At 39.5% G+C, this 13,280-nt stretch overlaps 1 protein-coding gene across 2 annotated transcripts in view; it reads right to left on the reverse strand.

Annotated features, from left to right (window-relative positions):
• Positions 1-12,599, reverse strand: part of LAMP2 (lysosomal associated membrane protein 2) — a 30,680-nt gene extending 18,081 nt beyond the window's left edge. For both annotated transcript variants that reach the window (XM_063083285.1, XM_063083284.1), the window contains exons 1-3: positions 12,429-12,599; positions 2,376-2,494; positions 1,515-1,728 (exon numbers count right to left, since the gene is read on the reverse strand). In XM_063083285.1, the coding sequence (XP_062939355.1) occupies positions 1,515-1,728; positions 2,376-2,494; positions 12,429-12,492 (397 nt within the window). In that variant the 5' untranslated portion in view covers positions 12,493-12,599. The remainder of the gene's footprint in view (positions 1-1,514; positions 1,729-2,375; positions 2,495-12,428) is intronic.
• Positions 12,600-13,280: the final 681 nt, after the last annotated feature.

Below are 13,280 nucleotides of genomic sequence, written 5' to 3' on the forward strand. Positions count from 1 at the left end.
TTACTCAAATTCTACCATCAGTCAAGTTCCAGCTCACTCCTCTAATGCACACTTACCTCTCCTTTTTCTCTGCTCCTAATCAGGACCAATTGTGGGAACACTTTTAAATCCAGCACTCTTAATTAACCTCGGGGATCCTCAGATGGGCTCAGGGACTATGAACCATATGCAAAATTTACTGTGTACTTTTTCTTTTTTGAGAGGTAGGGTCTAGAGCTTTCCTCACATTGTCAGAAAAGATTTATGAACCCTCTACTCCCTCACACAAAAACACAAACAACAACAACAAAATCAAAGTAAGGTCAACATTTTCCTATTTTTCCATATAACTTGGGAACACAATTTAGCTCCCCAGAGGGGCAAATCTTATACCAGTTCTGAAAGACAATGCAGGGCACAGAGATAAATACATAAGATCACAATAACCACTTGCTTTAATTATCCTATCAAACTACAAGATTAATAAAAAGAAAACTAGGACTTGATTTCCAAGTCTCAGTCTGAGATACCACCCTAGTTTTACATAAGCTTATTCACTTCTGGGTCTTTAAAATATGATCTTTTGATATCCACAAGTCCAAATGAGTTAATAATCCCCAGATCTAGGCAACCAAAGCCCATGTACCTGTGTTTCTGGGGTCAGAATGAAATACCATCTGTGAGAAGAGTTAAGCTACTACAAACACCATGTCAACCCAATCTCAGTGGAGTGGGAAGAAAGGAGAGAATTATGTCCATAAATTAAAATCTCTACTATCTATGCTTTCAAAATATTTTATTACACATTTCAGTTCTGAGTATCATAAGAATGGCCTAATTGCCAATGCCTTCACAAGTTCATTTTCACCTGCAATTGTCTCAAAATGCAGCAAATGTTGACTTTAGTTATTTTACCTTTAATTAATGATCATTTACTTTTCAGTCAAAATTCTATCTAAATAATAAAAAGATTTGAAGATGAGGCATTTCTTCTCCTGTCAGACTACTGAACTTGTACACATTTAAATAGTTAATAGTAAAAGATTTTCTCACTCACTCAACTTCTGTTTAGTGTCCACTATTGAATGAAATAAATAATAATAGTTAAGTGTATGAATTCTGTAGCTCAACAGACTTTGGTTCAAGCACCAGCTCACCCACTTATTAGATTGTGTGACCTTAAGAAAGTCATTTAATCCCATCAAGCCCCATTCCCTTTACCTGTAAAACTGAGACAATATCTACATCTCAGGGTTGCTGTTGAGCATTAAGTGAGATGCTGCAGGTAACATACTTAGGGTACTACCTGGCACAGAGTAAAGCACACAAGCAATGACAGCAAATATCATCACTGTATCGAACATTGTGCTACACATGGGGTCAGAGCGGGGTTGTGGGGGGTGGGCAGGTACAGAGACTTGAAGTTTCCATTCTAGTTAGGAAGACGGACAGACATAATGATGATTTTTAAATTGTTTACATTTTTTATTATTAATAAAAAGAGAACATAACACAAATTCAGTTCATAAGGTTACCTTTATCTTGAGCATCAGGAAATATTGTGTTATCCCTAGTGTTGTAGGAAAACGAGATGCTGGTAATTAAATAATTGGACACCTCCTTGGTAAAGTTCACAGTCCAGGAAAAACCAGATCCAAACTGTACCTCTATTTTGGGACCATTCTGGTCATCCCCACAAATGCTTCCATTATATGTCACAGTGCCAAGGTCTGAAATGGTTACAGTTTTCTAAAAGAAAAAGAAGTTTGGGGGTGAGGAACAAAGAGGCAGTGATGAGCACCAAGCACCTATGCAGGGCGTGCCACTTCAGTCTAAATCACACGTTCCCCATGGCCAGGCTGTCCTTTGCCTGGTCTGCAGGGTAAACCAGTCTCAGATTCTTCAGCTATACAGCAGCCCTCTGGTACAAATTCATGTGTGTCTAAAAAGAAAAGGAAAACTGGCCTGAACTATTCTGCTGATTTTTTAGGTTGTATAGCAGGAAGGACCTTAAGAAAAAGAAGAAGGCAAAAGGATTAAGAGGAAACCCGAAAAAGATTTTATATAGCAAGCTATTTAAAAAAAAGGGGGGCACACTTTGATGTTAATACATTTTAAACACATTATAGAAGTAGTTAGACCTGAATACACATAATCTTCAGATTATTTGCCCTTAACCAACTCCAAAAAAACTCCAAAGAACCAATTAGAAAAAATATTTATCCCAACACTAAACAGAATACCTTCAAGTGTATATGTTAAAAAAACCCAGAGTTTAAGTGTGTTTAGACAGTTAACATGAAATCTTATTTGCATACATGTATCTAAAGGATAAAAAAGAATCAGAACTAAATTCCTACTATAAAAATTAAAGAAAAATTAAAATATTTACTTACATAAGTTTTGTTGGTAGTTTCATAATGTATTGTGAATTTCATCTGCCATTTTGCATAAAGGCAAGTGGCATTTTCTGAATTTGTCAAATTAAGTTCCAATGCATAAGACCGGATAGCTCCTGAATTTATTAAAAAAAATAAGATTTTAAAATTATACCACAAAAACACATATAAAATAAAAACAAGCTCTATCCACTATCGAAGTTCAACCAGCTCTAAAATGAAAGTATTTTTAACATATATGGTATCCTGGTGATTGTTTTTCTTTGAATTTTTAATGGAATCCTATTGATAAAGTTAGCATTATCCCTTCTTAAAAGAATGGATATGAAACCAGAATGCTTAGGTAATGGCACGGACGCTTGCCTTCTGCCTCTTAATAATCACTTATACATTCATCTGCACCTTGCTAGTTTTGTTTTAGGAAATTATAATCTGCCTGTTACAACTGTTTTGTGAGGTAAATGAGGTAAGGGGAAGCCTAGAAGTGGTGTTAAACTCCTGCTTCTCTCAAACCAGCTGGTGAAACTCTCTCTGCAGAAATAATGATAGATCTGATGTTGTACGGTTTTGTTGCTTTAAATCCAGTTGTAAGCTACATGACCACACAGATGTCTTCCCAAACTATTTTACTCTGATGTGATCAGATGTGGGATAGCTCTTTCTAAGCATGTATATCATGTAACCAAAGAAGCAGAGTTGCAAAGGGCTGTTAAATCCATAAGAAAAGGGTTGATTTTTATAAATGCAAAGTTGATCACTTTGTTTCACTTCAAAATCCAACTGATAAGAAAGTTGATGCATCTTTTGACATGGACTTAAAGGTACTTTCTAAATTCTCAACCTGCTACCTCTTTAGGCAGAGAAATCTTACAAAGGCAGAAAAGCTTTGGGACTTTTCAGCTAACTTGACCTTCAATCTTCTACACTTAAACATAGAAAACACTACCTATTAAACTGAAGAGTCCAAGGACTCAAAAATACGCATTCAGTGGGGGGAAACATGCCAGCAAACCACCAGCAACATAAATAATGGGCAACTATCTAAGGATTTTCTCCACTGTCTCACACATTACCCACAGATTAAGCTGTTTCCTGTTAAGATAGCTGCATACCCTTTAGTGATATCTGGGCAATCCAGTGTCATCTACAGGTAGGGACATGCTATAAATTGTGGAGAAAAAAGTCCTAAGAGGAATACCAAGAAGGCGTGCCTCAGCAACACCTTTCAAGTTGTACACAAAAGCCTATCGTCATGCTCTGGAGACCTCGCTGCCTCAGCAAGCCCGAATATTATGGTAAAGCTTGTGGTTACAGACAGTGACTAAATGCATTGGTCAAGCCTCAAAAAGACCTTGTGAGGCCTAAGTAGGTTTTATGATCATTCTTTTCCAAGTACAATATGGAATGGAGCTGTCATACTGATCCAAGGCTACTCTGCATTAGTGCTAAGAACCCCAACTTACATTTTTTTCTAACCAACTGGAGGTTTGCTTTATATATGCTGTCTCTCTTGGTCTTGTTTAAAGTCTCTAGCTTTAGCATATTCTTCTCCTTATATTCAAAGCATTCAAAACTATTAAAAATAACTAAGAAAAGCCTCACATGTATTAATCATTTTCTTTCCAAAGATATTAGAATAACAGGAAGAAAACCACATAAAATAGTTAATAGGATCAATGCGTCCCAAGGTGGGAGAACTGAAGCTTTATGAAGAAGGCACAGATTGTGGTTCAAATTTATTACTTGAAATTCAAGAGTCTACTGGCGGCCTATAAACAGAACTGAGAAACATCCTGAGGGCTCCAGCACACTCTGTTCCATTCCCTTCACAGCCTTTCTGTCTGGAAGAGCGATTCTTTCTAGTTACTGGTCTCCATCTCCAACTACACAGGGATCACTTTTACTCAAATACCTATCACCTCAAATGCAACAATTCGAAAACTAAAATTCATTCTTCTACTTCCTCCAAACTCGTTTCCTCCTCAGCTTCTAATGAAAGGCAGGACCAATCACTTAGGCTCAGAAGTTTTAGAAATAGCTTCATTGTCTTCATGAAGTCCTATTGATTTTTGTCCTTCAAATTTTCTCTTAAATCGAAACTTTGCTTTTTATTTCTATTCCCAATCTACGTCCAAATTACTGCAGATGCCTCCTAGCTGCCCCTAAAGTGCTGCTGATTAATAGTCCTAAATACAACTTCCTCTCAGGACACTTTCTTGTTCAAAAATTTTACTGGCTCCAACATTCCCATATTAAATTTAAATTCCTCTGCCTGACTTTCAAAGTAATCCTTAATCTTGTCCCACCCTACTCCTTCGACTTGTCAAACCATTTTCCCAGAACACACCCTTTAATCCAGTTAAACTTGTTTCCACCAGACCTAAATGCCATACTCTATTCAACCTCTACCCCAGGTTTCTATTGTTTCTAACCTGAAATCTACCTTCTTCTACTGACCTAAATGTTCACCTCAAGAAGGATTTCCCTCCATTACTGGTGGCCCAAATGTGGAAACCCCTCTCCACTTTGTAACAATTCCTAGTAGATATCACAGCCCAGTACAAAAGCTGAGAATGCTGGATGCTTGCTTTCCCAGCCTCCCTCACAGCAAGGAGGAGCACTTGTGCTTAGGCTCTGTCTAACAAAGGTATCACCCCAGACTTTGAACAGTAGGGCTGCAAATGGAGTCAGGAATGGGACAAGTGGGGGGGGGGGGGGCGGGGAAGCTGCAGAAGGATCAAGCTCCCAGGCAACAAGGCCAGCACAGCCAGAGGCAGTGGCCAGTGGCAGTGGTAGTGCGGTTCTGTGGCATGATTTGGAGTACTGAATCAGGCTTTGGAATATACCTCCAAGAGCACTAGTTATTCTGAATTACCCAATATTCATTTTTTTACAAAGTAAACATTTTATTGATATGTAATGTAACATAGATACAGAAAAGTGCACAGCATAACATACATTAGGGTAAAGTGCACATAACATTAAGTACACAACTCAAGGAATTTTCACAAACTGAACCTACTTGTGTCAAGAAACAAAACATTACAAGTACTACCCAAAACCCCCTTTTCTCCCCTTCCAGTTTCTCTTCTGTTCCAAAGGGTAACCACTATCCTGACTTCTGACCATATAGATTAGCTTTACCTGTTTTTCAGCTCAACATAAATGGAATCATTCACTATGCTCTCTCTTCTGCATCGGTTTCTTTCACTCAATATTATGTTTTGCGAGATTCACCCATGCTGTGTGTAATAGCTTTCTACTATCGGATGAATACTACACTACTTATCTGTGCTGCTGCTGATGGGCATTTGGATAGTTTCCAGTTTGGTTCTATTACAAATGCTGCTGTAAACATTCTTGCACATATTGGTAAACACGTGAGTCTGTTGGGTATATACCTAGGAATGAATTTGTGGGGTCAAGGTATGCAATATGTCCTTGTCTTTTTAATAAATTCCTTTTCTGCTTAAAATCAATCAGATTTTATTTCTCTTGCTTGCAATTAACCTAGACTGATATGCGATCCATTTTTCAGCGGCCATTTTCTCCAGAGCTTTCCTCGACTATAAAAGCCCTCAAGGAGTAATAATGCGTATCTCCACATTTCTGTATATTTTATACTGTCCTGAATTATTCAGTTATTTTATGCCAGTAAATCCTGTCTCCCCTACTGTCATAAGCTCCAAAACAGCAGTTTTCAACTGTCACTTCACAACAAACTGGGGTGCTATGGTAAATTATAGTATACAGCAAGTAATTTGTTACTAATAAAAAAAGTACCAAAGTCTATAAATGAATGATATATATGGGTAGATTTAAGATTCTCTTTTGATAATGTTTTTCTCAGTCATTTGAATTCCAATATGCCCCCTTGATCAGATGATCTTATCTATGCCACAGCCCCTAGGAGTGTGTCTTTTATATGAATGTCATCTATCATAGGTGTCATGGTGGGGGAGACCATGTCTATTACTTTTCCTCTATCTCCTATCATTCCTAGTAGTGCTGAATACATATTAGATTTTCAATAAATACTGACTTATTATATCAAGGTGAAAATACCCTGCATTAAGGACCTGAAATACAGCTTAATCTAATTACTGGAAGGCCAGTCCTTTAGCTCTTCCAAATCATGAAGCTATCAGTCTTCTGAATACCCCCTCAAACCCCATGTCACTTTTCTCCTCAATAAATTTTAACTTGCATTTCAAGCTAGGAATAATGCTTTTCCTATAAGAGTTAACACTTGAAATATTTACACTTTGGTAAAAAGTCCCTTTCAAGCGATTTCCATCCTTATTGCTGTGTTTGATTTTAGAATAGCCAAATCATTTTGTTTAAAAGGCTTTGTGACACTAAAAAGCCATAGCTTGGGGCCGGCCAGTTAGCCCAACTGGTTAGAGTACAGTGTTATAACATCAAGGTCAAGGCTTCGGATCCCTGTACCAGCCAGCCACAAGAAAGAAAAAAAAAAAAAAAAAAAAAAGCCACAGCTGAATATATCCTAGAGTGTATAATTACAGAGTAGAATTTATTCTCCAAAGAAAAGAAAAAGGCATGCTTCAAAATCTCAAAATCAACTTTCCCAAATTCAAATATACTCTCAATCCTGTTTCTAAAAAGGTCATTTATAGGTTCTTTTAGAACTCAGACCTTATTTCCCTAAGGATAAGATCCTGCAACAAATTGGGGATAGTGGAAAAACATAATACTAGCAATAAAACAAAACCAGTAAGAAACAATGATCTAAGAGGCAATATAACGAGCTGGTTAAGAGCCCCCATCCCTGGAGCTGAAGAGCTAGAATTCAAATCAGGCAGTCCAAATTACTAGCTGTAAGACTCTGGGCAATTTCCCCTTGCTAAAAAGTGTAGTGTGTATTTCTCTAATAGGTTATTAGAAAGGATATAAACCATTCAGGGATAAGAGAACTTTGCCAAGCAAGTTACAAGCCTCCCTTCCAGTAAACACTGCACCTAACAGGATCCTTCCCAAACTTTAGGTTTATGTTTACTTTCATCATATTAAGTTCTGGATTCTTGTCTTCAAACTCATCAACTCAGAATGATGTTGAACAAAAGTTCGTTTTTAAAAAAACAGGACACAGAGGCATACAGTACCTATTTACTCTTTCTTTTCTATTCAGAGTGATGGATTTTCTATAGGTTTAAGTCAGATTGACCGTTCCTCATTTACAAATCCTAATATAGGTATATTCGCTGCATTCAGTTGCTTATACTCTTGCTTTTCAGTAAGTCTCTTAAAACAGAAAAGTAATAATATGATATTAAGCTAAGAATGTTGGACATGGGAAAAGGAGCATTAAAAATTAATAAGAAATATGATTTTAAGCTACAAAATGGCAATTTTTTTAAGGTCAGAGAGTGGTAAGGAAACAAAATTCAACACTATTCAACTAATGGAAAGTTCTTATTGCTGAGTGGTATTTGGCAGACCTCCAGAATCCTTTTGCAATACACAGCAGGATACCAACAAGTACTTAAAAAGTACACTTTTGGATCTGAGTGGATCACTGATCACTTTAGTATGAAATTATGATCAGAATGCTTTTATCACTACAGGAGGAAGAGCAGCCTTCCTGCACCAAGGGTCACTTAAGTCAGTTCCAGTGCTGTGAAATAATTCTTGGTTACAGACAAAATCTACCCAAGAATATAGGAGAAGCAAGCTGTACTCATGGGAAATATTTGAATATCTATAATCCTATCAGATGTGATAACCAATGACTAATGGACTAGTGACAAGCCTGTCCTTTCAAGTATCTCTATTTTTGCTAGAATGATTTCAACAGAACCTTGCGATTCTTTGTAAAAACCTAACTCTCCTTCTCACCAAGGATTTCCTACTTCTCTATATTTACCCTTCATGACCATGTGAGTATACATGAAGGAGTACAGGTAAGAGACTATCATTATCTTGCCATGGGGGGGGAAAGGGGTAACTTTGTGTGAAGATGTATATGTTAATTTGTTACACTATAGTAACCATTTTACTATATAGGTGTATCTTATAACATCTTGTTGTATACCTTAAATATATACAATAAATTTTATTTTTTTAAAAAAGAGACTAGCATTGTCATATGGGATTATGCTTTAGTAAACTGGTTTCATAATTATCTGTACTACTTAGCACTGATATGGAAGTTCTCAATCCAAAGACAAAAGAACTTCTTGCAAAACATCATTTAAGGTTCATGGAAGAAAAAAGGAGACCAGATTAGTTTAGTTCACCATCATATCCCAGTGCACACCAATGAACACCCTCAACAAAAATTTACTGAGAGTTAACCACGTACCAGGCCCTGTGACAGGTAGGCAATGGGAATTAACAGTACACAGGATAGTCTCTGTTCTCATAGACTAATACCATAGAAGAGACTTGACTAGAACTGGGAGGGGAAAAAAGAGTGGAAAACAGGCAAGTGTAATAACTCAAGAGTCTGGGAAAGACAAGATTTATTCTTATTCTCCCAAATAGTCATATGGCTGGCTCTTTCCAATATTCAAGTCTCTGTCCAAAAGGCACCCAATAATGGAAGGCCTTTTGACCAAAGAATGGAAAGGCAGGTCAACCTCCATCACCCACTACTGTCATCTGAGCATTCTCCTTCCTCATTACTTGCTTTATTATCTTCACAGTGTTTATCATATGGGAAAAATAAATTCCAACCCCCACCCCACCCCCGTGGCAAGATAGTCTCTTACCTGTACTCCTTCATGTATACTCACATAGTCATGAAGGGTAATATGGAGAACTAGGAAATCCTTCATGCTATCTGAAGTTGTATTACTTATTTGCGGGGCTGTCTTTCCCCACTAAAATGTAAGCTCCATGACAGCAGGAATCTCGTCTGTCTTATTCATTGCTCTGTTCAGTGACAGGGACACAATAGGCATTCAATAAACATTTGTGGAAGAAAGGGAAGGAGGGAGAGGCTTCAACTAGTGAAGTACACACTAAGGATATTTATATGAGGTTTTTCCTACCCAGAAAAGCCTCAAATCTTAAACAAACAAACAAAACAAGTCAAGCTAGTTGTAAGAATCAATAACTTATGATTCTGAAATTTATCATGTCACAAAGGGAACATAATTAGGCAATGATGTTAGGAAAGGATTTTCATCCACTACTGTCTTTATAATGCCTCTAAATCATGTATTTTTCTTCAGAAAGTTCTCTGGTCAGTTCTAACACATGCAAATAAATATCAGCATAATTTAATCTCTATGAAAAAGATCAATACAAAGCCTCTGAGAATTATTTTCTATACTTCCTCTAAAGCAGCTACTTTTAAAAGGCTACCGGTAGAGCTGGGACAGAGTTATAAAGTTACAAAGTGAAACTGGCACAGCCAGTGCACTAATGCTAATAAGACTATAAATTCAGGACAGATCCTCCCTCACTGGTACCCTCTACACTACACAGGTACAGTTCTAGGTACACAGCAGGTACTTTACAAATATTTATTGAGTTTTCAGAAACCTACTCTTGGTATCCATTTTGATATAGGAAAGTAACATGCAAAACCCACCAAGCAACTAAAGACCTGCTAAATTCTTAGGAGAAAAAGCCATATGGACAGATTCTGAGCTCCACAGTGAAGCAAGAGCTGTCAGAAAAAGCAGCTGTATAGAAATATGGTTTCTATTTCATCCCGGAACCTTTTAAAAATTGAATCTAGGTACGGTATTAACTTTTACTCTTCCAAATCCTGTTCTGAACTCGGAGGTGGAGAGAATCAATCTTGGAAATCTTCCAAGAGGATGAATCTAGTTAGTCCCAATCAATAAATGACAAACTAGCAGATGAGCTGATGAGTTCTTTTACATGCTTTTTGCCTATTTATTTTCCACAATGAGCAAGCATTGCTTTTGTTTAAAAAAAAAAAAGCTTTCATTAAAAAACAAAAAAAAATTAACGACATATGAAAGCCAACAAGTAGGACAACTATTTTTTTTTTTTCACTTTCTCCAAACAATAGTGGTGTTGTATTTGTGCACAGATTCAGCTAGCAGGGAACTACTGATTAACTGAAGGCTTAATCAGATAGTCACTGATACGGTAACTTCCCTTATAAACAATCCTCTCAGGCTCAGTCGGTCCTCAGTAAGTGCTGTGCAGTAGAGTTAAGACTTCAAATTAAGTGTTCAAGCAAAGCCTCCTGGCCCCCTTTCAGAAGTGCTACAGAAAAGTTTCCTGCATGTGAACAGCTGTATAGATCACAGACTCACAAACATTTTGGTGTCAGCACCCTTTTATTCTTAACCACTGAGGACCTCACAGAGCTTTGGCTTGTATGAGTTATATTTATTAGTAAAGACTGTATTAGAAATTAAAACTAAGAAATGAATAAAACACAAGAACATCAGATCCATCAGAGTGGTGATGTCATCACACATTATGTAGCCTCTGGAAAACTCCACTGTACACTGGTGAAAGGATGAGAGTGAAAAAGACAAATACCTTCTCAGTATTATTCGAAGAGTTTTAATCTCACAGACCCCTGGAAAGGGTCCTTGAGAAATCACTGGTTTAGATAATCAAGAACCCTTCTAGTGCTATGGTTCTGGAGCAGGGTTTCTCAACCTTGTCACTATTGACATTTTGAGGCAGATATTCTTTGTTGTGTCTCGTGCTTAGTAGGATGTTTAGCAGCATCCCCGGCCTCTAGTCACTAGACGCCAAAAGCAATCCCCCAGTTGTCACAAACAAAAATGTCTCCAATGTCTCCAGATACTGCCAAATGTCCCCTGGTTGAAAACCCACTGTTCTAGGGTGTTGATTTTATTCTACTGAAATGTGAATTACAAAATGTATGCCCCTCACTGCCTTCTCAGACCCTTAATATGTCTATTTCCTCCCCATTCCCCTCTGGGTCTAATCCTTCTGTTCTTTTATTAGGTCTCAAACAGCAGGAGCCAATAGGTAGCAACAAACAGGATAAATCAGGTCAGGAAGAGACACTCTGGTCAAAGTTCACCTTACGCATTAAAGCTGCTAGGGATCCACCGCCTAATGGGGCAGAGAGCAATCAGCCATCATTAATCCAGCCACTCTTAGAACCTGGTAACAACCCAATCCTTAGGAAGTCACCTACCCCCTCCTCCAAGAACGAGGTAATAGGCCAGTTGTGCGATGGGGAAGGAGAAAACAAGAGACTGAAGGTAAGGAGGTAGTACACAAAACTCAGATACACCACCCCCAAAACTTCACATGTGGGAGGCCCTCCTAACTGAAGCATCTGGGGATTTTTTTGGACAGGGTTTGGCTGGGAGGAGGTAGCAAAACTGGTAGAAAGCCGACAACCTCAACACCTCCACGTCAGATATTCATTCCCCACAAAAGTTCCCACTTATCCCTTTAAGTCACCAGAGGTTAGGTCCAAGTTTTCTCTCCTGGAAATTGCCCCAGCCACCTTAGGTTCCTTCATTCTCAAAATTCTGACTACCAAACTCAAATCCAGCATCAGTCCTCATCTATTGGATCACCCTTTCTCCCCAGCCTCAAATGCCTACCTACGAAACTCCCAGCCCTGTCCTTGTCCCCCATTCACACTCTTCCCCCAAGCTACTCCAGGCAGGCAGTCTCTTCCCTCCCAGTTTTCTTTCTCACCCCACGGTGTTTCCACCATCTTCAAAACTCTTCCCTGATCTCAGGAAACCAGGACTGTAAATGTCTCTGCCGCCCCAGAATCTGCATGTACCGCCCTCCTATGCTCACTCCTTAGGGTCTTCCCTAAGTTACTCTTTCCACCCCGACCTCCTCCACTTCACTGTTTCCTGCCTGGGCGTCCATCCTCCTTACTTGCCCCTTCTTACTCTCCCGGGCCCTTCTTCCCCACCATCCCTCGGTCAGGCCTTCTCTAGATCACTGTTTGCCTACCCGGGCGGTTCCGCCACCGCCCAGGGTCAGCTGTTGAGCCTCTCAACCCCCTCGCCCGGGACCAGTCTTTCAGGTTGTGGCCTTTGAACCGGCGGCCCGGGCCCAGGCTGAGAGACGGATCAGGAGGGCCCGACAACTCACCCAGGACGAGGCAGAACAGAACGAGCCCCGCGCCCGGAACCGGTGACAGGCGGAAGCACACCATGATTACTCAGAGCAAGGGGCGGCGGCGGCGGCGGCAACGAGAGCAGCAACACCAGGGAAAAGGCTCACTGGACCTGGGGTAGGAGCACAGCTGACCACCGACCACAGCGCTGCCAAAGCCAGGAAGCGGCGCTTCAGCGTGAGTCATAAGACCAGGGGCGGGGCTCTTTCTTGCTTTCAGCCAATCTCCGCGCTTGAAAGCGGCGAGAGGGGTGGTGATGTCGGTGCCGGTGGGCGGGGCGGCCACGCCCTGGCTTTTTGGTTCACAGTCCTTATGCTCCTAAGAGCAAGTGCGGACGGCATTTTCTAAGGCTGAAAAGGGAGGATAGACTTTTGAGGGCCGTAGATAGCGGATCATTTCCGTTCCGGTTCCTTGGGGAAGAAGAGAATAATTTTCCTGGCGTAAAAACGTTTGCTAGTCATCTCGACTAATACATACAAAATAATACATGATTATTCTCCAAACACTATTGTTACCTGTGCAGTTCATGCTGTTAGACGGACCAGGCAGCTGGGGGTAGTATGCAGTCACTGACCACGGGAGCAGGACGTGGTCTTGAAGTTACAACAGCCTGTTTCTCAGATGAGGAAATTGAGCTCACAAAGAGGAAGGTCTTTTTTTAAATACAGGAAGAAAAAAATGAGAGAGAAATAAAGAAGAAGAATAAAAGGAAAAAAATAAAGACCATCTATATTCACACTACTCAGAGAGAGACACTGTTAAGAGTATATATATTATCCTTCCAGATGTTTTTCCTATGTATATACACACAAATATCAGGGGTCCTC

Source organism: Cynocephalus volans, chromosome X (assembly GCF_027409185.1).
Source record: "Cynocephalus volans isolate mCynVol1 chromosome X, mCynVol1.pri, whole genome shotgun sequence".
Classification (NCBI taxonomy): domain Eukaryota; kingdom Metazoa; phylum Chordata; class Mammalia; order Dermoptera; family Cynocephalidae; genus Cynocephalus; species Cynocephalus volans.